The sequence below is a fragment of the Typopeltis vanoorti genome, chromosome 5, assembly GCF_054136105.1.
Source record: "Typopeltis vanoorti isolate ZY-2024b chromosome 5, IOZ_Tvanoo_1.0, whole genome shotgun sequence".
Taxonomy (NCBI): domain Eukaryota; kingdom Metazoa; phylum Arthropoda; class Arachnida; order Uropygi; family Thelyphonidae; genus Typopeltis; species Typopeltis vanoorti.
Genome location: NC_143553.1, coordinates 67,438,369 through 67,465,933, shown reverse-complemented (window position 1 = coordinate 67,465,933; position 27,565 = coordinate 67,438,369). Strand labels below are relative to the sequence as shown.

The window sequence follows — 27,565 nt, the reverse complement described above, 5'->3', positions numbered from 1 at the left end:
TTAGAGTATCTTAAACTGTCATCAATGTTAGAAAGTGAATATCAACCGAATCAGCTCTTTGTCACCAAAAGATCAAGTACAATTCTTATTTGCTGACTGTACAGTGGAACCTCAGTTGTCGAAAGCCTCTGTTCTCGAACAATTTGGTTTTCAAACAGAATTTCAGTTCCTGAACAGGCAAGTGGCAACCACGTGCTGAGCTGTAATGCAGGAAAGTATCAGTTACGCGACAGCCTTCATTCAGTGTAGACACTTGCTCGAATTTGCAGTGAGTTTTCTTGATTTTCTTTGTGTTTTGTTGTTTTTTTCCATAAATTATTATTAATTAAGCTACCATGGTGCCACAGAAGAAGAAAAAAAAAAAACAAAGCGAAAAGAAAAGTTGTTAGAACCACGATAGAGATGAAAAAAGAAATCGTATCCAAACATGAAAATGGCGTTCATGTCTCGAATCTTGCTCTGCAGTTCAGTATGGCGAAATCAGCGATATGTACAATACTCAAAAATAAAGAGACGATCAAGAGAGCTGATGTTGCAAGAGGAGTGAAAGTTCTTACTAAACAAAGATTGCAGACGATTGAAGAAGTGGAAAAATTGTTGCTGATTTGGATAAACGAAAAACAGTTAGCTGGTGATAGTGTTTCTGAGGCTATAATTTGTGAAAAAGCGAGGCAATTACATGATGACCTGTTAAAGAAAAACCTTGGTAATAGTGCTGATACTGATGTGTTCAAAGCTAGTAGAGTGTGGTTCGAGAAATTTAAGAGGAGAAGTGGCATGCATAGTGTGGTTAGGCATGGGGAGGCTGCGAGTTCAAACCAAGAAACTGCTGAGAAATATGTGCAAGAATTTAGTGACTATATAAAGGCTGAGGGTTTTCTTACCCAACAAGTGTTCAACTGTGATGAAACCAGCCTATTTTAGGAAAAAATGCCAAAGAGGACCTACATCACTCAGGAGGAAAAAGCATTGCCAGAACACAAGCCAATGAAGGATAGGCTGACTCTTTTGTTGTGTGGAAACACAAGTGGAGAACTTCAAGATCAAGTCATTGTTTTTGTACCACTCTGAGAATCCGAGGGTGTTTAAGAAAAATAAAGTGATGAAAAGTAAATTGCCTGTTATGTGGAAGGCTAATAGTAGGGCTTGGGTAACCAGGCAATTGTTTATTGAGTGGATCCATGAAGTCTTTGCCCCAAGAGTGAGAAAATACCTTCAAGAAAAAAATTTGCCAATTAGATGCCTTCTTGTGATGGACAATGCTCCTACTCACCCTCCAGGCTTGGAGGACAAGTTAGTGGAGGAGTCTGATTTTATCACACTGAAGTTCCTGCCCCTTAACACAACTTCTCTAATTCAGACCATGGACCAGCAGGTCATTTCAAACTTTAAGAAACTCTACACCAAACCACTGTTTCAAAGGTGTTTTGAAGTGACCTCTGACACAGAATTAACACTCGGAGAATTCTGGAAAAATCACTTCAACATCCTCCATTGCTTAAGTATCCTTGACAAAGCCTGGGCGCAAGTGACTTGCAGGACGATGAACTTGCCCTGGAAGAAATTGTGGCCAGACTGTGTAGCAGACAGAGACACTGAGGCTGATCATATTGCTCTTGTCGATGATATTGTGTCTCTGAGCAAAAGCATGGGCTTAGAAGTTGACAATGTTGATGTGGAGGATCACAGGAATGAGCTCACCACGGAAAAAGTGGAACACCTTCAGTAGGAGCAGCAAAAGACGGAGGTGGAGGAAATGTCTTCAGACACAGAGGAAGGGATTGAGGATGTTCCTAGTTCTTTGATCAAAGAAATATGTGTGAAATTGGGTGAAGTGCAAAGTTTTGTGGCCCTCAATATCACCCTCAAAAAGCTATAGCAAACCGCATCATAAACCATTTCAATGACGGTGGCATGTCTCACTTCAGAAACATTTTAAAACGCAGGCAAAAACAAATGTCATTGGACAGGTTTTTAGTGAGATAGAGGCCCAGTGTGTCTCAAGCAGAGTCAAGTGGTGCCAAGAGACAGAAAAGAGAGAAAAAAAAACCAGAATGACAGTAACCTGATGTTTTTATGGAAGGGGACTCGCCTCCTTCCACTTACGCCATCAACTCTCCTCCTTATGTATAGTTAAAGTGAAGTTAAATTTTCGTTTTTATTTTATCTATTTATTGTGTTTATTCTTTTTATTTTTAGGTAAGATTTTATGCATTATCATTATGTTTGTATACGATCTTATGCATGAAGTACTGTTGTAAAGGTTTAAATAAACAATCATCTGGGGCTTTGGGAACGGATTAATCCATTTTACATTAATTCTTATGGGAAAATGGTTTCAGTTTTCGAACAATTCGGTTTCCGAACAGCCTTCAGGAACGAATTAAGTTCGACAACTGAGGTTCCACTGTATATCAAATTCCTTTTATAATTGCAGTTTGTCCTATTTTGAATAGACTGCATCCCTTGCAAAATGTGTTGAACTTATGTTGAACTCAACACCATAAATCTGTCCTTGCCGAACATGGAATTAACAATAATAGCTACAGAATCCTCTGGAATTATGAAGCTAAATTACTACACAGAAGCAACCAGAAATTCAAATGTCTTTTCAGACAAAATACTGATTCTTGAATTAAACTTTCCAAGAAATTATATTCTTGTTTAAACTTTCATCCAAGCATAAGCAAACACAGTTTGCCCATGAAGTATCTTCACGAACAGGCAACTTGTATATAGAACTTTTGATTTCACATGAATTACCTCAGCATACCATAACGAAAAGCACATTTCCGTTCGGATATGTACGAGGGTGGTCTGAAACTTTCTCGGCCTCAACAATAGATAGCAATACTATCGGCAAGATTTTTTTTTCTAAGTTGATACATGTGTCATAAGCATCCATATGAAATTGCAAGTCATTCTATCAAGTAGTTTGTTTTATACAGCTGTCTGAAGCAAAAGTGTTGTCTGTATCCCTTGAAATGGATAAAATTGAGTATCGTGCGGTTATTGATTTTCTTTGTAAAAGAAGGTTTAACACCAAATGAAATTCGAAGTTCATAAAAGTTCATGGGCACTCTTCTCTTTCATTTTCAACAATTAAGAAATGGGCTGCCGAGTTTAAACGTTATCACCTTGAAGATGATCCACGTGAAGGACGTCCAAAAACTGTAACAACACCAGAAATCATTGATCAAGTGCACAGTATGGTATTGGATGACCGGTGAGTCCAAGTGCATGAAATTGCCGAGACTATAGGCATTTCAAAAGAATGTGTAGGATATATTTTGCATGACGAATTGCATATGAAAAAGCTTTGAGCAAGATGGGTGCCACACTTGCTCACAGCAGATCAAAAAATGCACTCACATGAAAATCTCTGAACAATGCTTGGAGCATTTTAACAAGAATAAAACTGATTTTGTGGATAGATTTATTACTATGGATGAGACTTGGATTCACCATTACACACCAGAATCCAAACAGAAGTCAAAACAGTGGACAGAAGCTGGTTGTTCTATGCCAAAGAAGACCAAGTTGGTCAGGAAAGGTCATGACATTGGTGTTTTGGGATTCTAAAGGCATTTTGTTTATTAATTATCTTGAAAAAGGTAAAACAATAACCTGGGAATATTATTCCAATCTTTTAACTAGACTAGACAAAAAAATTCGCGAGAAAAGACCCGGTTTGCAGAAGAAAAAAATTATCTTTCATCAGGACAATGCACCTGCCCACAAAAGTGTTTTGGCAATGGGAAAATTAAGGGATCTGCACTATGAGTTGTTGGAACATCCACCCTATTCCCCAGATTTGGCTCCGTCTAACTTCTATCTCTTACCAAAACTAAAACTCTTCCTCGCTGGTTAGTGTTTTCTTCGAATCAAGAGGTGATTGCAGCTGTAGAGGGATATTTTGCAGATCTTACTGAGAACCACTATAGAGATGGGATAATGGCACTGGAATAAATGTATTAGTTTTAAGGATGATAATGTTGAAAAAAAATTTTTTTTAATTATAAATTCGTTTTTTCGTTGTTAGGCCGAGTATTTTTTGGACCATCCTCGTACATGTATATATATTTTTTTATTGTTTTGTTTTATAAGATCCTAATAGCATAATGATTTATAACCATCATTCATAGCATATATAGTGTTGTTTGAATTTCCATTATTTATTCTTTTAGTAACACTGATGATGCTTTGTAGGACACAAACTGAAATATTTGAACTTGATTATAAATTGTAAATAACATGTTTTTGTTAAATTCTCAGTATCATTCTTTTGAGGTATTGTGAAGAAAAACATAATGTCCATTATATCATAACTCCATATACAGAAGTTCAGATATTCCATGAGAGTACCGGACCTGAATTAATAGAAATTCTTGATTTTTTACATTGAGTGGTGGTGCATAACATTTCAGAAGCCTTCTTGAATTTCTAGATGTAATTTTGTAAGGAATACGTCACGTTGAATTTTTAGTAGAATATTTGTTGATCATCATTTGTAGTGTGGGAGGCTAGACCTAACTTATGTCATAGAACTGACTCCTATCCTATATCATATGTATATGCTCTCTTACTCCACTGGTATCTATCCCAAAGTTTGGAAATTGGCCTTTATTCAACCCATTCCCAAGAAGGGCAAAAAATCACTTTTGTCTAACTATTGTGCTATCTCACTCACCTCAACCTCAGTCCTGTCTAAAGTAATGGAGAAAACCATCAATTCCCAACTCCTATGCTACCTCGAAGGCACCCAGCTATTAAACGACCACCAGTATGGATTCCATCGCTGCTTGTCGACAGGAGATCTACTCACATATACCACCCATATCTGGACAAATGCCATTGAGAAGTTTGATGAAGCTGAAGTGTTTGCACTCAATATCTTCAAAGCTTTTGACTAGGTCCGACACAAAGGCTACTAAGCAAACTTCCTACTTCTAGTAAACAAACTTCCATCATTTGGTCTCTCTCAGGACTTCTGCAGTGAGATTGCCAGCTTTCTGTCTGGATGCACACTATGTGTGATGGCAGATGGTTCCTTATCCTCTCACCATTCAACTACTGCTGGGGTTCCACAAGGTTCTGTTCTCTCACCAACCCTCTTCCTTCTATATATCAATGACCTATTTCAGTTGACCAACAACCCAATACACAGTTCTGCGGATGACACCACATTGCACTCCTCCCTTTCATTTGATAAACCTTACTCTACACAACTCACCTCAACCTACAGAACATCAACTACACTGCCTTCAATTCTGATCTCCAAGCTATCCTCCAATGGGGTCTGTCGTATTTCTTTCTCGCGTGCACACACACAAAAAAATATAATAAAATAAAAATAATAAAAATTTTCTTAGCATTATTTTTGCCAACACAAAATTTCAGACAGGATGAGATTTCTCTCATCTTAGAATTACCCTGACATCATTGCATCCTCAGCTTCTAAAAAACTAGGATTTCTCTTTTGCTGAAGACATGACTTTACCTCTGAACAGCTATTAACCTTATATAAATCACAAATCTTCCCAGCTATTGAATACTGCTCTCACATTTGGAGTGTGATCCCTAAGAGCTCCCTCAAAATGCTTGACTCCATACAGAGGAGTGCAATTAGATTGATTAATGATCCATCTCTTACCAACTCACTCCTCCCACTTTCGCACAGACTTTTGGTTTCTGCATTATGTGGATTCTATAAATATTTCCATGGCAAATGTTCATCTGAAATATTATCAATAATTCCCCCACAGCACTAAGTATGTTGGGAACACATGCAGCTGTTGCTCAACATCCCTTCACAGTACACCTTGAAACCCATAGAACAAGTTTCTTTTCCTCCTCCTTTCATCCCTGCTGCTACTGTATTGTGGAACAGGCTTTTAAATCAAATGTAAATCAAGTTCCTCCTTTCCCAATCCACTACCCATATACGACACTAACATACTATAGGTTGATCAAGTCAAATATCACTTGTCAAAAAAAATAAAAAGCCTCCAATTTTTGATTCATGAAAAATTAACTACTTTTAGGTGGTGGTTGAATTTCATTGTCTAGTATGAGGCTGCAGTCAAGAGCCTCCAGAACTCAGTCAGTATAGATGAAGCCCTTTTGTCAGAGAGACCTGGGTTCAATCCCTGTCCAAGACTTGGGAAACCTTTATCTGGTCTCTTTCAACTAAAGGTGAGTTAGCCAGTCTCATACAGAGGTAGGGTTTTTCCCCCACCTGGAATTTTTCCCCATCTAGAAAGAAGAAGTGTGAGGCTGCAATCCTACTTATTTGGAGGGCTTGAAAATTCCATATTTGGTCTTTAGAGCAGAATTCCTTCTTGGATTATCTAACTTTTAAACCTCAATGGTACTGATAGACTGTAGATTTTTAGCATTTTATGGGTTTGACATAAAAATAATGAATAGTTGGGGATTGTTTAAATGCAACAGATAGCTGTGATTCCTAAACCATCTTGACTATCATATATAGATCTCATATAAAAGATTTGTTTTAATGATTAGTTATTAAACTGATTTTGTAGTTTTTCAGTGTTGCAATATGTGGCTCCTTAAATATTGGGGTTTTGTTCATTTTATAGATTTCTGTTGTATTAAAAATAACTAACAATAGATGATGAACTGAAGTTATATTAATTCTCTGGCTTCAAGTTATTTTCAGGACATAATTTCAGTTGCTACATAATAAAAGTTTACCAAGAAAGAATAAAATTATTCAATTGAATAAAAGAGTAAAACTGTGCAAACTTTAGCTGCTGTGAATTTTGTCCATATTTTCAATAACTCAAGGGTCAAGACCCAGGAGGATACTATGGTTAACTGTTCTGACACAATGGATTGATTGGACCAGCGGTCCTTTATCCCTTTCTCAGATTTGCAAGAAATTTCTAGATTAAAGATGATTATTGAGCACTCTGCTCACCTATTGTGAACTATTGACTACTACTAAATTTTTTGTGTTTTTAATTAAAAAAAATTGATCTGTTCAGTACAGATTTTTGGTATGTTTGTTGTAGTCTACTGCAAGGTAGTAGACCATAATGGACTTAGGATATTATTGAGCTTTTGGCTTGCCCATTTCAGGCTTCTTACAGTAGGTTGGGAAAAAAACTTAACTGTTCGGTATGATTTGGGGATGCTTGTGTTTTGTAGGGTTACAATCACTGTGGTCTGCCACTTGGCAGATTAATGGGATAGGGTGCATGGTGCCATTTGAAAGGAATTTTAGAGCTCTTTTGCATAGGAAGGTTTTTATCTTAAGGATGTTAGCTTCTAGGTGAAGCTGTACATTACTTACAGACCATGGTGCCTTGAGCTTTATTTAAACGTTTGCTTTGGATTATGTGTAGTTTGTTAACATTGAATCCACTGTATACTCCATGCAGGTCAGCTACACATCAGGACTAGCCTAATCAGCTTCTCGTATAGGAGTAGTTTAAATTCCGCAGCTACTTTGCTGAGTTACAAGCATAGCTGTCTTTGGTACTATTTGCTTTCAAACAGCTGTGATCAACGCGAGTCTTGAAGCAAAACACTTTATCTAGTTGTACCCCTAAGTATTTGACTGCTGGTTGCAATGGAATGGGAGTGCCAAACACGATTGCTTTGTTCTCTGTGGGTATCCGTCTTCTTGTGAATAGCACTGCAGTGCGCTTGTCAGCATTGACACATCAGTTTGCCATTTTTTGAACGATTGTTCTAATTCTGAGATAGCATTTTGCAGTTTTTGGTTGCTAATCTTAGTTGCATGGAGTGGACCATTATTGCAGTATTGTCTGTGTATAGGGCTGTTGGGGCGGCAACTGTGTATGGGATGTCAGCTACATAGAGGGCAAATTTTTTATTTATTTATTCTTATGGCAAAAGCAGCTACAGGTCAATATCCAGACCAGAAAGCCAATCCAGGGCCTCACCTGTCACCTCGTGGATGTCCTGGAGGCCACCACCACCATGAAATTGGCACCTTGGGCAGTCATTCACAATATGAGTGATCATCTGAGCCACAGGGGGAACAGTCACAATAAGGATAATCTGATAGTCTCCATTTATGCAGTAGGTAGCCACATCTGCTCTGGTTCTGATTCTGTGGATAGACGACCAAATTTTCCTAGTAAGGGCAAAGCCAGGCTGCAGAGCACAGGGATCTTCAACCAGGAAGCCATTTGTTGAAAGATTGTTGGACCAGTGTTCTCTCCACATGTCGGGTGTTGATGGTAAGGCAGCCGAAGAGAGTTCTCGGAGAACTTGATGTAGGTGGAATGGTTCTCCAGGAATCCAAGTTACTCATTAGAGACGAGATTTGATTCTTTAGTGACTTTCTGCAGTCTTATTAGCATTACCCTTTCAGCTATTTTTTCTAGGCAGAGAGCAGGACACATGTGCCCTTGCAGTTGTTTGTTTGGCTCTTTGGCTGGATTTTGGACAGTCGAGTATAGCTTGAACCTTCCGTAATTCACAGAATGCGGCCTCCAACAGTTAGCGCATTTAGCCAACCCTGTTTTAATTTTTTGAAGGACACTAAGGTTGAATCAATGCATAAGTTATATCATCATATAAAGTAGCAAAAAGATGTATCACCTTGTTATTAAATTACTCTGGATTAGTACTAGTTGTAGAAAGTTTTTCATTTGATAACAAATTCAGTTATGTTTGGAAAGAAATTATTCTTGTATAATTATTTATCTCATCTTGGTGTGGACTGAGTAGTAACTCTTCCTATAATGCATAGCAGTATATGCATCTGAAAGGGAGTGCTTTGCATTATGGGATGATACTAAGTCAGTTGATGTGATGCCAAAAACGTACTTATAGACTAGTCACGGATATACTTCATGTGTAAACTTTGTTTTCTTACACTTGGTTAAGGATTAAAACAAGAATATAATTTCTTATCAAGTACAATATGTTTTATGACTAAGTGAAAAAACTTTGTACATCTTGTTCTGATACAGGCTGTTTAATAATATGGTCATGCATCATTTTATCATTTCTTTATGATATGATTCTCATGAGTCATTTTCAGAATGAAAGCACATTATGCTTTATTTGTAAACCTTATTTACCTTTGCAAATTGTAAGAAGCCAATGCCCTCTAGTGTAAACCTAATGGTTTTTTAACCCTATTTAAACATGCACATGTGCTGTTCTCATAGTCATAGAATTCATTAAAAATAGATAGATTAAAAAAAAAAATCAAGAAATGATTTGATCACACCTATAATGCTGGACTTGTTGTAGTGGTTATATCATATATATTTTTATATTCTTCAAAAGAGATAACTTGATTTCAACCAGAATATGCTAAATTTGCAAGTAAGTCACCTTATACATGCCAAGGTGGGGAGGGGCCTGGTTTATAGTTTGATGCTGTAGGTCAGGCAGGTTCTTGTGACATTTAAAACACACACACACACACACCCCTTGATGGAGCATGTGTGGTGTTCCTCCTTGGGCCATGATTATGTTTGGTGTCTTCTACACATACTTTTTACCATTAAAGTGATATTATGACTCATGTTTTGCATCATTCTTCCTTTAACATGACCAACCAGTTCTTTATAATACTGGTCTTGCCAGCACCTCGCATCCCATTTCATCGCAGAGGTGTTCTGTTGGATTGAGATCAGAACTTTGTGCAGAAGATAATGTGGGAAAAGCAGTTTAAGTTTTTTCACACTACCTTCTCAAAACCTGTAGTCACCCTCAGTTTAAAGTTGTCATGATATAGGAAGTTTTGCATTTTGCAGAAGTGTTGCTTAATTGATGTTCAATCTTTCTGGCACTGTGAACCTGTCTTTTGCGAAACAGTTCCTTATGAAGTGAATTGTGAAAGAGTTGGCTGTCATACCACCTTGAAGAAAATGGTACAGAGAAGGTTCTTTCAAAGAACAATGTTAGTGAGAATTAAAGAAGAGGACAAAATGCTGTTTTAGTTAGCTTGAAGCTGAAATGTCTGTTGACACTGTCCAGCAGCTGCTTGTGTTTTTATAGACTTAAAGGAAAAGAGTGATGGTAGCCAATTCAGAAAACCAACTTCCATGAAAGCATGTTTAGAAAACATGAGGCAGAAATGGTAAAAATTTTAGGTAGCATCACCGAGATGTCAGAGTAGCATTTCAGAAGTTGGATAGTTTTGGGATTTATCTGTGCTTAGCAGTTGTACCTATGATAAGTACCTTGGTAAAATGGAAAAAAGACAGTATTTTTTAGAGACTGAGAAGAGACTTATGGATATATATCTGTGCCAGGAATATTCAGAGGTTTAAGTCATCCCAAGAAGAGAAATCTTTTCTTGCTTAAAGAACTTTATACTATTAAAGGTATCAAGAAGTGAGATTTTTCTTGTAAAAAATTACACAGGAAGTTAATTTGAAAAGGCTTTCCTAAGTCCACTGAAAGATGGCAAGGAAAAATCAGTGTTTAAAATTTTGATTATGAAATAGCTTTAAACTTGGAATATTTGTGTGCTACAAGTTTCTTCAAATGAAGAAGAGAAGTGAAGTCTGTTCGCATGTACAAAATTATGGATAGGATTTGATATTAGTGAAAGAAAAGGTTATGTAGGAGGAGCATTGATTTATCAAGCCTTTGAGGTATCTCAGTATAGGTGGGCTGATCTGAAGAGAGTGGGATAACATCTAGTACAACACATAGGGAACAAGAACAGCAAACTGCTGACCCAATTGCAGAGGATGATGGAAGATATATGGCAAGACAGTAGTTTGATAAGTATGTCTTATCAATGATTATCCAAATTTTTTTGGTATTTTGGCATTTTTAATGTTTTATACAATTATGAAATTGTTTTAAAAAAACATTTGATTATTTGAGGTGTCCTGTGTTCTTGATACATCTCACTTATAGAGATTGATCCCTTTACAATACCTGGCCAAGTGTTGGGAAGTAAATAACTCAACACCCAGTCTTCTGTGATGTTAGCAAAATCCCATCCTTGTGATCAGAAAATTATCTTTCATGTATATATTCTGCATTATTCAATTTTTTAAGTTTAAACTGTTTGCTTTATAAAGAAGATGCTCATCTGCGGATCTTTGGTTTATTCGTTGATCCTTCCAAATGAAGATAATTGTGTTGCACAGTTTCCTTTCAGGATACTTCGTGGTTGATGCTCTACAAGTGCTTATGACAAGATGAGCTTCACTGGTTTGACACAGTGTTTCGGTTCATTTGACTGTTCAAAAGAAATATCACTCTAAGAGTTATATTGATAGCCTAGAATTTTCTAAATTGTGTTGTACTGTCTTAGCTACTGTATATCCAACACAGAACTCGTAATAAAGTAAAAAATCCTTGGAACAAAGAATTTTTGCCTCTAATTCTAAATAAAAATTGCTAAATAATTTTTTTTTTTTTGGAAGTGCAAGTTCTTTAATTTGTTATGCAGTACAGAAAAAATTATTTATTATTGCACATCATAGAAAATGAAAAATTAATAAAAATTATATCCTCTTTGTTATGTCATGATGAATTAATATAAATTTTCTAAAATTTGTGTGTGTAATGAATTATCTGCTTTCAGGGAGAATTTGTGGTTGAATATGTTGGAGAATTAATTGATGAGGAAGAATGTGAAAGGAGATTAAATCAGATGCATGAAGAGAATGACACAAATTTTTATTTCCTAACCATTGATAAAGATCGAATTATTGATGCTGGACCAAAGGGCAGCTTTGCTCGGTTTATGAATCATTCATGTCAGCCTAATTGTGAAACACAGAAATGGCTTGTTAATGGAGACACAAGAGTTGGGTTGTTTGCAACAGGTGATATTTCAGCAGGTAATTGAATATATATATATATATATTTTTTTTTTTAATTTATTTATTTTTTTTTTTTTTTAATAACTGAATCTTAGAATTGGATTGTGCATTTGTTTGGATCAAAGACTAAACTAAGCCATGCAATTTGGTCAGTATATTTTGAATGAAATTGTATAGTATATCAATTAGCTTTTTTTTTTGTTTTTTTAATTTTATATATATTTCAAGTCATTTTCCAATTGTTTGTCATTTTATATATATATATATGTGCACTAAAGCAGATGAAGAATAATGCATAGCTTTTATCTATCAAGTTTCATTCTTGGCTGTACATTGATATATTGCTAGGAAATCATTTACCTACTATTTCCAGATCGTATCTACGTGTTTGAAAGAAATGCTGTCTTGACATTCTAGGCAAGCACCCACTTCCCACATGTTTCATTTGGTCTTTCACCAGAAAGAGATCCAAAGAATTTTTACCAACCCATATTTACGGTATATTTTTTTACAGATCACTATTTAGGCTTCTGGTAAGACCTGAAGTAGCCAAGTCATCTTTGATAGACAAAGTTGTACTTTGGCCTTCCTTACATGGATATCTCTCAGGAATAAGAATGCAATCTATTCCAGAATTCTTTCAGATTCTGTCTCTCTTTCTTTCTTTCTTTCTGTGTGTGTGTGTGTGTGTGTGTGTGTGTGTGTGTGTGTGTGTGTGTGTGTGTGTGTGTGTGTGTGCGTGCGTGCGCGCGCGCACACACACACAGAAAGAGAGACAGAACCTGAAAGAATTCTGTGTGCGTGCGCATGCGTTCTGGAATAGATTGCATTCCCATTCCTGAAAGATATTCATGTAAGGAAAGCCAAAGTACAACTTTGCCTATCAAAGATGACTTGGCTACTTCAGGCCTTACCAGAAGCCTAAATAGTGATCTGTAAATATGGGTTGGTAAAAATTCTTTGGATCTCTTTCTGGTGAAGGACAAAATGAAACATGTGGGAAGTGGATACTTGCCTAGAATGTACAAGCCTTTGTGATTAATAGCTTTATTACTTTTAAAATATTATTCAGAAACTTATGATTTGAACAAAATTGAAACTTTTGTTGGTCTTAGTAAAAAAAATTTGGTCTGACATTTTATATTCCTTCTCACAATCAGTATAGCCAGTTGGAAACTTCTAAAAAGTTTTGCTTAAGAACTATAGAATTCATTTTCTCCAGAAAACAGCTATTATGCAAATGAAAATTATTGATTAAATTAAAAAAAAAAAGTTAATCTCCAGCTTACCTATAGATTTTCCAGTATGTTGGGAGCTAGAATCTGAAAAATAGCATTGCCATTTATTGTTGTTGCTGCTGCTGCTGCTGTGCAGGTACCTCCATGGAGTCCAATGACTCATCATGGGAAACTCAATTTATCCACACAATCTATCATACCTCTCTTTGAACCCATTAACAGAGCACTAACAACTGACTCTGACAGACCCATTCCATTCATTCACAACTTTCCGTGTGCAAAATCTAGTCCTCATGTCCTTACTAACCACACTTTTACTCAACTTTCATGGATGACCTCTTGTTCTACCAGCCCCACCCCAGCCAAGTGCAGAAACATTTTCCTCTGCATCAGTCCTAAATGTTTCTGTCTTATATGTATCTAAAATGTTCTATTATATCCTTTTTTTTTTCCCTATCAACCAACTATTACAACCCACAAACTCTCAATCTATCCTCATCGGAAGCATTCCATAGGCCAATCACATTCTTGGTCACTCGTCTCTGCATCCTCTCAATCACTTCCTCATCCCCAAGAAACCCAGGTGACCACAGTAATTCAGATATGGACATATCCAGGTCTTATAAAAAGGAATAACAACTTCCTTATCTATTCAAATTAAGTGGATATTGAATCGAACATTATTTCTTAGCCGAATAAGAAACTCAAAGATAGAAAATCTATCTAAGAGTTTCATGCCGAATATAGAAACCTATAAAACTTCGCTTGGACTCCCCGAACTTTTATAGTTTTCTATATTCGGCATGAAACTCTTAGATGGGTTTTCTATCTTTGAGTTTCTTATTCAGGTAAGAAATAATGTTGAATTCAATATCCACTTAATTTGAATAAATTTACTTCGCCAAAGTGAAGCCTATTTATCTCAGTTCCTTATCTATGTTTGTTAGTATGTTCTTCAATAGCCAAGTAATCCTCTGAGCTAAATTGGCAACCTTAGTAATATGCCCTCTAAACTTCAACTCACTGTCTATCACTACTCCCAAATTCGTAGACTCATCCATTTCCTGGAATATAGTTCCATCAATTTGGTACTGGGTCTATAATCCTAAAACACATAGCTTTACATTTTTCACATTAAACTGATGCCCATTATCTTTTGTCTATACTGACAGGTTGTTAACTGTTACCCTACCCAATTTTACATCATCAACAAACAACTGAAAATTTCCCTTCAAATTATTTCCTATATGCTTTATGTACAAATTACATAGTTGTGGTCCTGCCAAGGAGTCCTATGGCACACTACTAGTCACATGCCTTTCACCTGGATTCTACTCCTCCATATGCTACATAAGCATCTGTCCATATCAACTACCTTCATATCCATATAACCAGTTTCGTATCCTTCCTCATTTGTTCTAATTTGCATAGAGTTCCATGTGGTATTCTGTCAAATGCCTTTGCAAAATCCAGCAGTAGCCATTCCCTTTATCCGACTCAGCTGTCACTTTATTATCAAACTTCATAAAGCCATGTTGCCTCCTCGTACAGCAACATATTCTTATTCACCCATTCTTGAATTCTCTTTTGACTAATTTTTCCAGTATTATTTTCCAGTATATCGGGAGTGGTAGTGATTGGTCTATAATTTGCTACTGCAATCTTAGAATTTCCCTTATGCAAAGGAATTATTTTGCTCTCTTCCCAATCCCTTGGAACTCTATCCAGAACTGAGACTTAAATTAAAGTGCCTGGTCATAGATATTGCCAGTTCCCTTACACATTATTGCAAAAACTGAGCTGATATCCCATCTAATCCTACAGCTGTATTTACGTTGAGATTCTGCATTATCCTAAGAATCTTCAATTCATCCACCACTCAACTATCTTTTTTGTGTTAATATCAAAATCAGATTATGAGAAGAAACTATTCTACCATACTCATTCTTTCTCTTTCTTGCCATGTAATGAAAGAACTCTTTAGGATTTCCTTTTTCCTAGTTGACGAGTTTCTTCTCATAATCTGATTTTGCCTTTATTATGCTGGTCACCATTCTCCTTTCCCTCCACAACAATTTCTCTTCTTTTTTTTTTTGTAGGTCCTGCTTAATGTTACTAATTATCCATATAACTCCTACCTGATTAATCCTCCTGATCTTGTGTATACAATATGATATTGCTTCCTCCAGATACCCCTTGACAAATCTCCCATGCACTGCTAACATCATTCTCCTGCTGTGTTTTATGCAATGACACAAGAGTGAAGCTTCCTCCTAAGCTTGTCATAAAACCTGCCTTGCAGTTCACATATCTCTTCTTGACTAAAAATTCTACATTTTGGAAACCCCCCCCCCCATCTGTGTGTGTGTGTGTGTGTGCATGCAATCACATGATGGAGCTCTGTCCATACTCCCCTCCCTGCTAAAACCCAACAATAAATACTCTAGGAAGCTTCCTGAACGATACTCTATTAATATCGCTGTGAACAGGAAACTAGCTCTCTCTCTCTAATGCAAATCCCACAAAAGGTTATAACTATTATTTTTATAGCTATTTTGCTGCTTTCGTTTAGGAGTGCCCCTTTTTTCAATGTCATTGGCTTTTTACTCAAGAATTCTTAGGGCATTATAGATGTATTATAGAGACAAATATATGCAAAATAATAGAGGAAGAAAATTCGCACGTACCTTCTTTGGATGTTGTTGGCTGTCTTCTTTCTACGATGTGCATACTTCTTCTGTTAGGCTGTTAAAAGGAAGTTTTTGGAAATAGTGGAGGTGGGGGAGGCAATGTGGGAGAATTAATTTGAAAAAACCCAGGTTTTTTTATATATTATTATTAAAGGTGGGCAGAGCACTTTTTTGGAGGTGGGGGGAAGAGATGAAAAAAGGGGTCTGAAATTTTTTTTTGAGGAAGGTTGATGGGAGCACTTTTTAAAAAAACATGAATTATCACTAATGCAGTTACGTGAGAACTACAGAGTGTAAAGAAAACAACATTTAGTACTTCTACCACAGTTTTTTTTCATTGTAGTCAACATAAACAAATTCTATTCCTAAGGTATCTTGGTGTTTTCATTATTTTGTCCCTCCTCCCCCTGCAAACTTTGCACTAGTGATCAAACCTTGTACTTTTTCTAGGTTTTCACTAAGCAAGGTGGTAATTTCACTCACTGGTGATGGAACTCATCTGCCATCCTTCTTAAGCTTCCCTGCTCTTATTGGTTGTAGAGTATGGATTCTGTCTACTTGGCTCAATGAGCCCAATATATATAATACAATACATACAGAGAATACTAGTTTCCTGAAAGGTAAGCATCTCATTTAGAAAGAGTCTGGATTCTGTCTAGAATGCATGTACCTTTATAAGGACTTTTCTAGTGTAGATGAGTTTTGACCATTAATATATTTTATCTAGAAAGATTTTTCCATGGAGATTAATTACAAATTCCATGTGCATATTGATGCAAAATGTTCATCTGAGTCTCATAATCAGATTTATATAATATACCAGCAAAGTGTTTGTTTTTAACCAGTTACATGAAGCTTGTTGCCATCAGTGCACTTAACTCTTATTTTCAATATTATGTAAAACAGTCTCAAAGTAAAATTTGAAACACCCCATATATTAAAAGAGAAATTTACTATTTCTGTATCACATTACTGTAACAAGTTTTAATAAGCCAAATTTTAATAATGAGGAATTTCTTTAAATCATTGCGCTAGCAATGTCCTCACTTGCACCACTACTCTGATTCCTTTTGGGCACATCAAGCACAATAGATTCACTAGCTGACCTAGAAGTGTCCTAAAGCATAACCATTAGGTTCAGTCCAGTATACTCTATAGTGGCATGCTAATCTGCAGAACAACTGGATACTGCTTTTGAAAATGCTGAAAGAAATGGAAATAAACATGTCTTGTTCTTTAATACTAACTTGGTCTGTGGCCACTTCATTGCATTACGCTGAGTTGATTGTACACTTGACTGTGAAACATGTCTAGCACCTAGCGGCACCTAATACTGCAAATATTTGGCCTTTCCTCAGAGTGATATAGTTGCCACACCTTGATGCCTGTTTATGTGATAGATATGATTCAATGCCTCTTGACTGGATATATACAGGCTACTAACAGGTCCACCAACATGAAGGTGTAGGGATAAAATTTCGTTGCTGTAAACCGACTGGACTTCAGTTGGAATACTCAGTGCTAGTGGGGTAGGAATGTCAGTTCTCTCAGAGTTTTAGACTTATGTAGTTATTTTATTTAGCTTGTGGCAATCTACATGCAGTTATAAAGATACATAAGTCAAAATAAATATATAAAAAGTAAGTGACAAACAATTAGAATAAAACAAAGACACTTATACTTTCAACAGACAAAACACTTATAGATTAAGATCAGGAGGCGTCGCCTCCAGGAAGTCGTTTCTTTGACCTGTGTATGCACGAAGACTGCACTCAGTAGAGATGTGGTGGATTGATTGATTCGGGTGCCTGCAGTCACATTTCGGTGAGGGAATTTTTCCCTCACCGAATTTTCCATGTCCGGTGCGAATCCTGTTCAGCGTTGTCCATGTCTTTCGGCTCAGTTCCATACCCAGGATGTTCAGACGATGCCTATCAAACCAAGTTTGGAGTTGAGCATTGGTATTTATGCTCCACGTTCATTTCCATTGTTCTTTGGTATTGTAGTTGGTTGTTCTCAGGTGTTTAGCTTCACAGAGAGGGGGCTTTCTTGATTTCAGTCTGTTGAGCTGTAGCTCTAGTATGTCATTGTGTATAGGCAATTCAGTATTTCTGAGTATTTTATCATATTCACATAGTAGAGCATCATGCCTTCGTAGGTTTGGTGGTGTTATGTTACTCAGCATTGGGAGCCAGTAAATAGTTGTTTTTATGGTTCCAGTGATAAATCACATTGTGGTGTTAAGCTGGCAGTCAGTTAGTTTGGTATGGCAGCTGTTGAGCCAAACAGGGGTGCAGTATTCTGCCACCAAAAAAACCAATCAGAGTGCGGATGTTCTTAATGTGGTTGCTGCTGCTCTCCAAGAAGTGCCACATAATTTCTGGATGATGTTGTTTCTGGTTCTAAGTTTTCCAGCTGTGTTTTCAGCATGTTTCTTATATGGTAAGGTGCGATCAAGTGTAACTCCTAGGTATTTAGGATATCTGTTATGGTGCAGAACTGAATTTCCAAATCGGATGTTCAGCTCATCATGTGCCAGTTTATTGCTAAGATGGAATGTTGACACTTTAGTTTTACTTTGGCTTGGTTGCAGTCTTCATTTTTCTATTTAGTTCTTACTTCTTAGTTCTCTATTTCTAGTGGCTAACGCTATGTCATCTGCAAATACAGAATTTTGTAGATGCTGTATCTGGCAGGTCAGCTATGTATAGGTTAAATAAGAGAGGGGTCAGTACTTGAGCCTTGTGGTAGGCTGTTGTTGAGTTTCTTCTGATTACTGATATTTTCTCTAAGGACAACATGAAAATATCTATTGCTGAGCATATTATTAACAAGCTGTATTGTTCTACGGCACGGTAGTACTCTCATTAATTTATACAGCATGCCCTCTCTCCAGACAGTGTTGTATGCGGCAGTTAAATCAAGGAAAACTACAGAAGTTTTTAGATTTTGTTGAAAGCCCACTTCAATGTATGATGTCAGCGCCAAAACCTGGTCACAACAGCTGCGATTGGGCCTAAAGCCTACCTATTCTATCGGAACATATTCAAGGACGGTGTTGCTTATGCGGTTGTACAGTAGTCTTTCCAGTAGTTTATATGTGCAGTGTGATTGGACTATAGTTTTGTGGGTTGTCAGTTGATTTTCCAGGTTTAGGAAGGGCTATGATCTTAGCTCTCTTAAATTCCTTTGGCAACACGCTGGTATTCATTATTTCCAAGAAGAAACGGGCGAGCCATTTTTTTGGTATCTTTGCCAACATGAATAAGAAATTCCTGGTGAACTCTGTCAAACCCCGGGGCCTTTCCCATATTTGTATCAGCTAGTGCATTGTTTATTTCCTCATCGCTGAAGGGTCTTGCATATTCTGATTCGTCTTGTATTTTGCCTTCAAGTCTCTGGCTTCTCTTTTAACTTTAATGGTATGGTTTCTATCACGTTGGCATCTCGATATTCTAGTAATGTGGTTAGCAATTTGGTTTGGTGTGACATCTGTCTTTTTAGTAGTCATCGTTGTGCGCCTCCTAGCTTCCGTAATACACTCCAAGCCTTCCTGCTGGAGTGCTTGAGGTCTAGTCCCTCAACTGTTTCGATCCAGTGTTGTTGTCTTGCTGCATCCAAGTCGTGGAGGAGATCCTCTGCGATTTCTAGATCACCGCTTTCCATAAATTTCTCGTAGAGCTGTTCACTGCGTATGTTCCATTCAGGGATATACCTTTCCGTAGACCCCGAGAATGTTTTTTTAGCTGTAGAGATGACAGCTCCTACAAATTGTTTGTAGTTATTGGGTACAGGAGGTATGAAATGAACACACTTGTCAAGGTCAATGGCATATTTTTCCCATTCGGCTCTTTGAAGATTCCATCTCGGGTGGGGAATTGATCAGACAAGAGATATTTTTATGCCCACTTCAAGGAGGACTAGTCGATGTTGGCTGCGAGGGAAGTCACCATGAACTCTTATTTGAGCAGGTAGAGGTTCATTCATGTTGTTAGAGGTGACAAAGCAGAGATCAGGATTATAGTCTCTTCTCCATGTTGCTGATCTGAAGTGGCACGTTCTTTAGCGTCAAAGACCAAGTAGATATGCATTGCCCTCGCTGACTGGGCTGAGACCAAGTAGGTCTCAGCCCAGTCAGCGAGGGCAATGCCACATTCATCATTCTGAGTATATTTTCATAACTCATTGTGGCATTGAAGTCTCCCGCATATATAGTTGGGTGGCTCAAAAGAGGGAGGACTTGTTGAGGTCAGTGGATGTTTGGTGACTTGTAGACATTATCAAGCATCAGTTCGCCCAACTTCGTCACAATCAAGCTAACATCATCATCACTTGATGCAGTAACAAGTTCGATCTGCCCAATATTGTTGCAGGCATATGTCACTATGCCATATGCATGGTGGTAAGTTGCTCCTACAAGCTGGTAGCTGTATATTCTCCCTCTTCTGTACAACTGTTCTTCAGTAGCAGCATGTGTTTCCTGGAGGAGTACAATGTCTATATTTTGGTCAAGAAGGAATTTTGAAAGGTATTCACATTTTGATTTGCTAATTCCTTTGATGTTAAGATGCCAGATTTGGACTTGGGATCTGAGATTTCTAGTCAGTTGGTTCTTCAAACCATTCACTTCTGATTGCTGCATGTAGTTAGTAGCCAGGAGATCCATGGATAGATTGGCTGCCATTTAGTGCACCACGAGGAGGCGAGCTAGGATTGCACCTTGACTTATGTGGTTTGTCCTAAACATTGATAATCATGAAATCTATCTTGGCTTCCTCAAAGTGAATGTCTTCAATTGAATGTTTCTTGTTCTCTAGGCAATTCTGATCACAGTCTAGTGTTAATTGTTAATTTCTTCTCTTGTGGAGCATAACCCACACAATGATTTTCATCTACTTGTCTGGCATACTAAGGATGCCCAATGGGATGACCCTAATGGATGGGATCCTTGAGATCTCATGCCAGTGTCAAGCCTGGATAAAGGAGGAGGAGGATCAGTCAGATTAAGTGTCGATGCTCTGACCATAAAGAAAAAAATTATTGTTATCTGATGCCTATGCCTATATGATCAACAGTTAAAACATGCCAACTCAGTTTTTGGCCGGATGCACAAGGTCCACGATACCAATTGAGAGATCGGGGTTGAATCGAAAAGTGGGATACCGAAAGGAAACTGAAACTGAAACCAACAGAACTGTTATCAGTAGGGACATGGAATGTATAGACACTTTGGATGCTAGGGAAACTAGAATTACTTTGCGAGAAAATGAAGAGATATTGATGTGATATACTAGGACTAGCAGAGATGCAATGGACATCGTCAGGAGAGATAAGTGGATGCAAAGTCATATGATCAGGGCATGACACGAAGCAGGAGTTGGCTTCTTTCTTAACAAACAAACAAAAAAAAAAAAAAAGGGCAGAGGCACTGTTAGGCTGCAAAGCAGTCAATGGACGAATCATAGTAACAAGATTTCAAGCAAAACCATTTAATATATCAATAGTCCAGATATATGCACTCACATCTGACAAATCCAATAGAAACCATATCAAAGAAAGATGTACTAATTATTGAAGGAGAGTCGAATGCCAAAGTTGGAATAGAAAATAATGGTTGGGAAAGCATCATGGGAAAATATGGTTCTTTGAAGAAAGAAATGAACTGGGTGAGAAAATGCTAGAATTTGCTGTGGACCACGAGATGATGGTCTGTAACACAAGTTTTTAGCACATATTGCAGTTGCCTTTCACTGAAGTCTCTCTTCCTTTCTGTTAATACCAAATTTAAAATAATTGCAAGTAAATTATTAGCACATTCAAAACTGATTTTGAAAAGACTTAAAGCAGGAAACTTACATCATGTCCACATGGAAATTTAATTATTTTTAGACTATTGACAGCCATGACTCTTATCAGTCCTCTTCTGCTCTTTTGCATTTGGATAGTCCTGCTGCATTGTTATGCATGGAAAAATTCAATCTCATTGCTTCTTACTTTTCCTACCATTCCAAACACATATTTTTATAGTAATCTGGAAGAGAAAAAAATACATTTTTTTTCTCTTTCAGATTTTTGTCCACAAAGATATCACTAGAATAATCTTGTCCTAACTAGATAAATTTTCTGATCCTTATGGCATTTCTCCAGTTATTCTTTTAAGGTTTGCCCTCCAGAATTGACTTCTGTTCTATGTTTTTTTTTTTTTTTTTTCATTCTACTAGTATCTGTGTTGCAATTTGGAAATTACCAAATTTTACCACAAATTATTGCCCAGTTCTTTCTAAAGCAACAGAAAAAACTATTAGCAGCAACTGGTCTCTTTGCCATCTTGGAAACTTTAAAAAAAAAAAAAAAAAAAAAAAAAAAAATCAGCTAATGGCTTTATATTCCCGTATAGAGAGTAGGCGAGGCCGTTTAGCCCTGTCTAGCTTTTGGAGACTGGGTAAGCAGTTTAATCTCCACTGGCAGCCAATCGGAGATAGCTGGCCCAATGCTATCACTAATTAAGCAGCACGCAGTGAAGAGAGGCGGCTCAAGAAGTGCTGCCATCTCGTGGCCCCTAACACAATATATTTAATGTCTGAAATAATGTGGGTTCTACAGTCAATTTTCTTGAGTTTCCAGGATAAAAAACTCGCTTGCCCGTGCCAAAGATCGACTAACTCGGGAACAAGTCAAAGAAATGCTTAGAAAAATTTCCTCTAGCCGACGACTAGATTCGAAACAAAGTCTTCCTTCATGCGGTCAAACGCCGGGTGTACAAATGGCACATCCACTGAGCTACACAGGCTCCTCCTGGAAACTTTTGATCACCATTTACAGGTTCTACCAGTGTTAATCAAGGGGGAGGGATGATCTTGTTTGTATTTCCCACATTTGGACAAATACTGTAGAATAGTTTGAGGAAACCAGATTTGTTGCTCATGATATCTTATGTATTTGATATTTGGCATAAATGCTGAGTAAAATTCTATCGTATGGTCTATCTTCTGACTTTTGTAACTGGGTCACCAGCTTTCTTTCTAGTCATACCCTATATATAATCATGGTTGAATCTTCTTTATTTTTGTGACTAGTGCTGAGGTTCCCAAGGCTGTTCCTTTTTCTACTCTCTTTTTTCTGTTTATCAGTAACTCTCTCTGTCTCTCTCTCTCTCTGTGTGTGTGACTGCAAATCTGATTCACGGTCTGCTTATGACAGTACTTTTCTGCACTCTTCCTTCTCATTTGATAAAACTTACAGTCAACATCAAATATCTACAGCTCTCAATTCTGATCCCCAAACCATTCTTTAATGGGATTAATTTCTCTTTCTTGGCATAAACATATTTCAAATATCCCCTGCTTTGCATCTAAGAAGTTAAGTTTTTTTTCATATGCTCAAGGATTATTCAGCCTCAGCAAATGTTATTTTTTCAAATCATAGTTCTATTCAACCATTAAATTGTTCTCAAATTTGGAGTGGTTCTCAGTTCTCCTGAGAGCTCCCCCCAAAATATTTAATTCTGTACAGTTGAGAGCAGTTAGATTGATTATCTCTCTGTCACACCAATTCACTCTTTTCATGCATGCATTTTCTTCAGGTATTTTTGTGGATGCTGTTTATCAGAATTGGCATTGCTAATTGTCTCACCCCACTCCAAATCTTAAAAATACACGCACAAACTATTCAAAATTCATTCGCAGTTCAGCTCCAAACTTCCAGGACAAATTTTTCTTTCTCTTTGTTTATCCTATCTTCTGCCTTACATGAAAACTTCCCCTGAGTATATTCAGGTTGCCTTCTCACTAAAAATTGAGTATCAGTTAAGGTTATGAAGTTACATCTAACCTAGGGTTCCCATTTGTCCCGTTTTTTATATAAATGTCCTGAGTTAATTCCAAAAGTCCCGCTTTTTTAAGTATCCTTCAGGAAAAAATGGATAAACGGATGTTATCTCGTTTTTAGTACCAATTTCTATTACAATGTTGATAATAATAAATTTTATTTATTATTTATAATAATAATCATTAGTATTATAAATAATATAACTAACTAATGGCGACGTTCTTTTTTCCCATGCTTCTGTTATAACAGTATCTTACTTGATCAATGCTTTGCGTGTTATAATTATTATCATTTTAATGATAATATTAGAAGAGAATTTCCTTTCATTAAAGGTGTAGATAAAAATGTGAAATGTACTTTATGTAACTGTAAATTTTGCATTTCGCATGGTGGTTGGTCAGACATAGTCAACCAGGTGAAAATGAAAAAACATAAAGCTGCTGTTCGAAGTAAGGCTTCCAAACTGCAGTATAAGTAATTTTTTAATTTTCAAAACCAAGAGTGAAAGGAAAAAAGAGTTATCACTGGCAGCGCAGGAAGCAACCTTTGCGTATCACACAGCGGTGCATAAACACAGCTTTAACTCCATGGACTGCACAACAACCATCGTGAAAAAAATTTTCAACGATAAATTCAGGCATTTGCAAACAAAGTGCAAGGCAATAATAACCAATGTTATTGCTCCATTAGCGACAAAGCAGATTGAGGAAGGGCTAAAAGAAGTTTGTTTTATATCGGTACTAATCGATTCATCAAACCACTTTGATATGAAATTAGTGCCTCTGGTCATTAGACACTTATCATCCAGAAAAAGGTGTGAATGTGTTGGAGTTCGTTAATTTAGGTGGTGAAACTTCAGAACTTTCTTATGTGTTGGAAGTGTTACAGAAGTTAGATCTCCTGAAAAAGGTTATTGCTATATTAGCAGATAATACAAATACAAACTTTGGTGGAAAGAAGAGAAAGGGAAAGAATAATCTGTACTTCAAAATGCAAGAAAACGCTGTGAACAATTTAATTGGAATTGGTTGCCCTGCACCTTGATACATAATGCTGTGCAGACTGCTTCAGATTGCTCACTTATCTATTTTCATTTAATAATTAACAAGATTTACCAACATTTCCACATATATATTGTGTAAGAATTGAAGAACTTCATTTTGTGAATTCACAAACACAGAGTATAAAACTGTTTTGGGTAGCAGCAAGACAAGATGGCTCTTTCTTTTGCCTGCAGTTCAGAGGGACATGTGACATGTTCCATTCATTGAAGTCATATTTTCTTTCTATTGACAAATGTCCTATCAGTCTCAGAAATTTCTTTGAAAATCCACCTTGCCAGCCAGTTAAAAACCTTTTATGATACCATTAAATGTATTGAAAAGCAAGATATAACAGTAATTGAAGTGAAGGATGAAACAAACTGGTGGAAAGGTTAAATTGTAGGAAGGCAGAAAAGTTTCTTACAACTACTGTGAGAAAACAGTTGCCAGAATTAGAAAAAGAACACACAACAGTTGACAAGTTTGAAAGCTATGCAGTAGATTTCTACTGCACCTGTATTGAATATATTCAGGAGTGGTGTACACCATTTCTCATATTTCTTCAGTCTATGGATTGGATTAATTTGAAGGGAAAGGATCCTGTGACTTGGAAGAACATACAAGAAACCTACATATTCATGCATACAGTGTCACCAAGTTTTACTGTAAATGAAGAGGACTTATTTGATGAGTTTGTATGTGTGAAAAAATATTGTGAAAGCAAATTTGAAGTGTGGAGTAAACAGAAGGATCAAACCGTCAGTGATAAATGGTGTGAAATGTTTGCTCATTTTACAAAGCAGGGTATAAATTCTGGGGGTATTAAATGCCTAGTTAGTTTTTGTTTAGCACTGCCAGGAACTAATGCAGCTGTTGAACATGTTTTTTCATTAATAAATGCGCTCTGGACAGATGAAAAAAAAAAAGACTTAAAATTGAGACAGTAAAAGCATTAATCATCGTAAAAACATATTTTAAGAATTTCTCTTGTGCTGAGTTCTATGATCAAATATGAAAAGGGGAAAAAAACTTCTTGAACAGGTCCGTAAACCTGACAAATATTTTTCTAATTAAATATGTTTGTGATTAATAATTCTTTTTTAAAGTGGATTTAATGTTAATGTATGTTTATAGCAGTTATTTATGAAGTGCAACATATATAATAGTTTTATTTTTGGTTTTCTTAATTTTTAAGATGTCCCGTTTTTTTTTATGTTTTACAAAATGTCCCAGGTTTTTAAAGTAAAAATTTCAGAATGTCCCAGATTTTAGTAAAACATTATGGGAACCCTAATCTAACCATGTTTCTATTGTAAACAGTTTGCACTTGAACTATCTTCACAACAAGACAACTTGTATATAGAGGCTTTTGACTTCACATCACTTACCTCAGTATCCCATAATGAAAAGCACATTTTCTTTCAGGTGTGTATATTGCTATGCATTATATGCACTACCCAGACCACTTTCAATCTGTATTGAGATCTTACGAGTAGGGGTCCAGACTGAGAAGATACAAAAGTTGTATTAATGCAGAGGTCATACATTAACCATATATAAGTTGCAAAAAGACGCATCACCTTATTAAAATACACTGGATTAGAGCTAGTTGTAGAAAGTTTTCTCATTTGGTAACAAAGCCAGTTCTACACTAGTTTCCAGAAAAGCTAAGTACGAACTACATTTTTAATTGTATAAGAAAAAAATTTCATGACTACAACCATAGTGGACATAAATTTATTGCCAGCATACTAATAAATTATATTACATAAAAAATGTGTTGTAAATTTTATACAATTACAATATGTTTTTAGCAAAAGTTACAAATTTCCTAAGGACATAATTAAAGAATTAATGTACAATGCTTACAGAAAACTATGCAGGAAGACATTTCTGTGATGCAGCTCTCTCACAATGTCATATCATGCTTAGCACCAACTGATTCAGGAGTTCTTGAGGCAAACTGATCTACTCCTTCAGAGCAAGAATGTAAGATCTTGTTTGTTTTCTGGAGGAGAATTTCAAGCAGTAATGCATCTCTCTATTGTATCCCAAACATGTTCTATGAGGTTCAGATTTGGGAGCGTGCTGGCCACTCAATTCGATTAATATCCTCAGTCTCTCCAGAAGTATCTCCACTGCTTGTGTGTAATGTTGTTATCCATAAAAATGTATTCTTCCCTATAGCACCATGGAACAATTGAACATGATGTTGAAGAACTTCGTTGCAATATCGTTCACCAGTTATAGTCCCTTTTTCCAGCACTGTCATATCTATCCCTTTCAAGAACATTCTAGCAATGGTAAGCAGTACCACTTTTACACAAGACCAGTTGTCGCCTAGAATCAGAGGAAAGACTAAAATGACTCTTCTGTAAAGGGTACATGAGTCCATTGGTGTCTTGTCCAATTTTTATGGATATAATTTTACAGGCCTTTGGGCACATAGGCCTACTTATCGCATCTTGCTACAGTCTGTTGAGATATCCATATACCTGTGCTTGAATGGAACTGACTCTCAAACTGACCTGCCATGGTGTGTTGATTATGTTTTGCTGTTATAACCAAAAATCTGTCTTCATGCTCCGTGGTAGTGATCTCTTAACAAACATCTGGAACACATTCCATTAGTTTGAAAGATGTCCAGAGTCTGGATACAATACTTGGTGAGATTATAAACTCTCCCTTTGCTTTTTATCCTGTTCAGTGCTACTACGTGACCCCTTTGCACATGATTTGAAAATTTGAATGTCTACTTGCTTTCTGCTTAATTGAAAGTAATACAAATTGTCATAAGCTGAATCATCTGAATTTGCAGTTGTTATCTTCAGAAATAGTGTTCATCCTTAGGTTTCTGACACCAGTGTACTTACAAAAAATTATTATTTAATCCTTTATCCAAAGTAATACAAATTGTCATAAGCTGAATCATCTGAATTTGCAGTTGTTATCTTCAGAAATAGTGT

At 36.6% G+C, this 27,565-nt stretch overlaps 1 protein-coding gene across 2 annotated transcripts in view; it reads left to right on the top strand.

Moving 5' to 3' along the window:
* Positions 1 to 27,565, top strand: part of NSD (Nuclear receptor binding SET domain protein) — a 442,610-nt gene that overhangs the window by 358,596 nt on the left and 56,449 nt on the right. For both annotated transcript variants that reach the window (XM_090392494.1, XM_090392492.1), the window contains exon 14: positions 11,561 to 11,819. In XM_090392494.1, the coding sequence (XP_090248620.1) occupies positions 11,561 to 11,819 (259 nt within the window). The remainder of the gene's footprint in view (positions 1 to 11,560; positions 11,820 to 27,565) is intronic.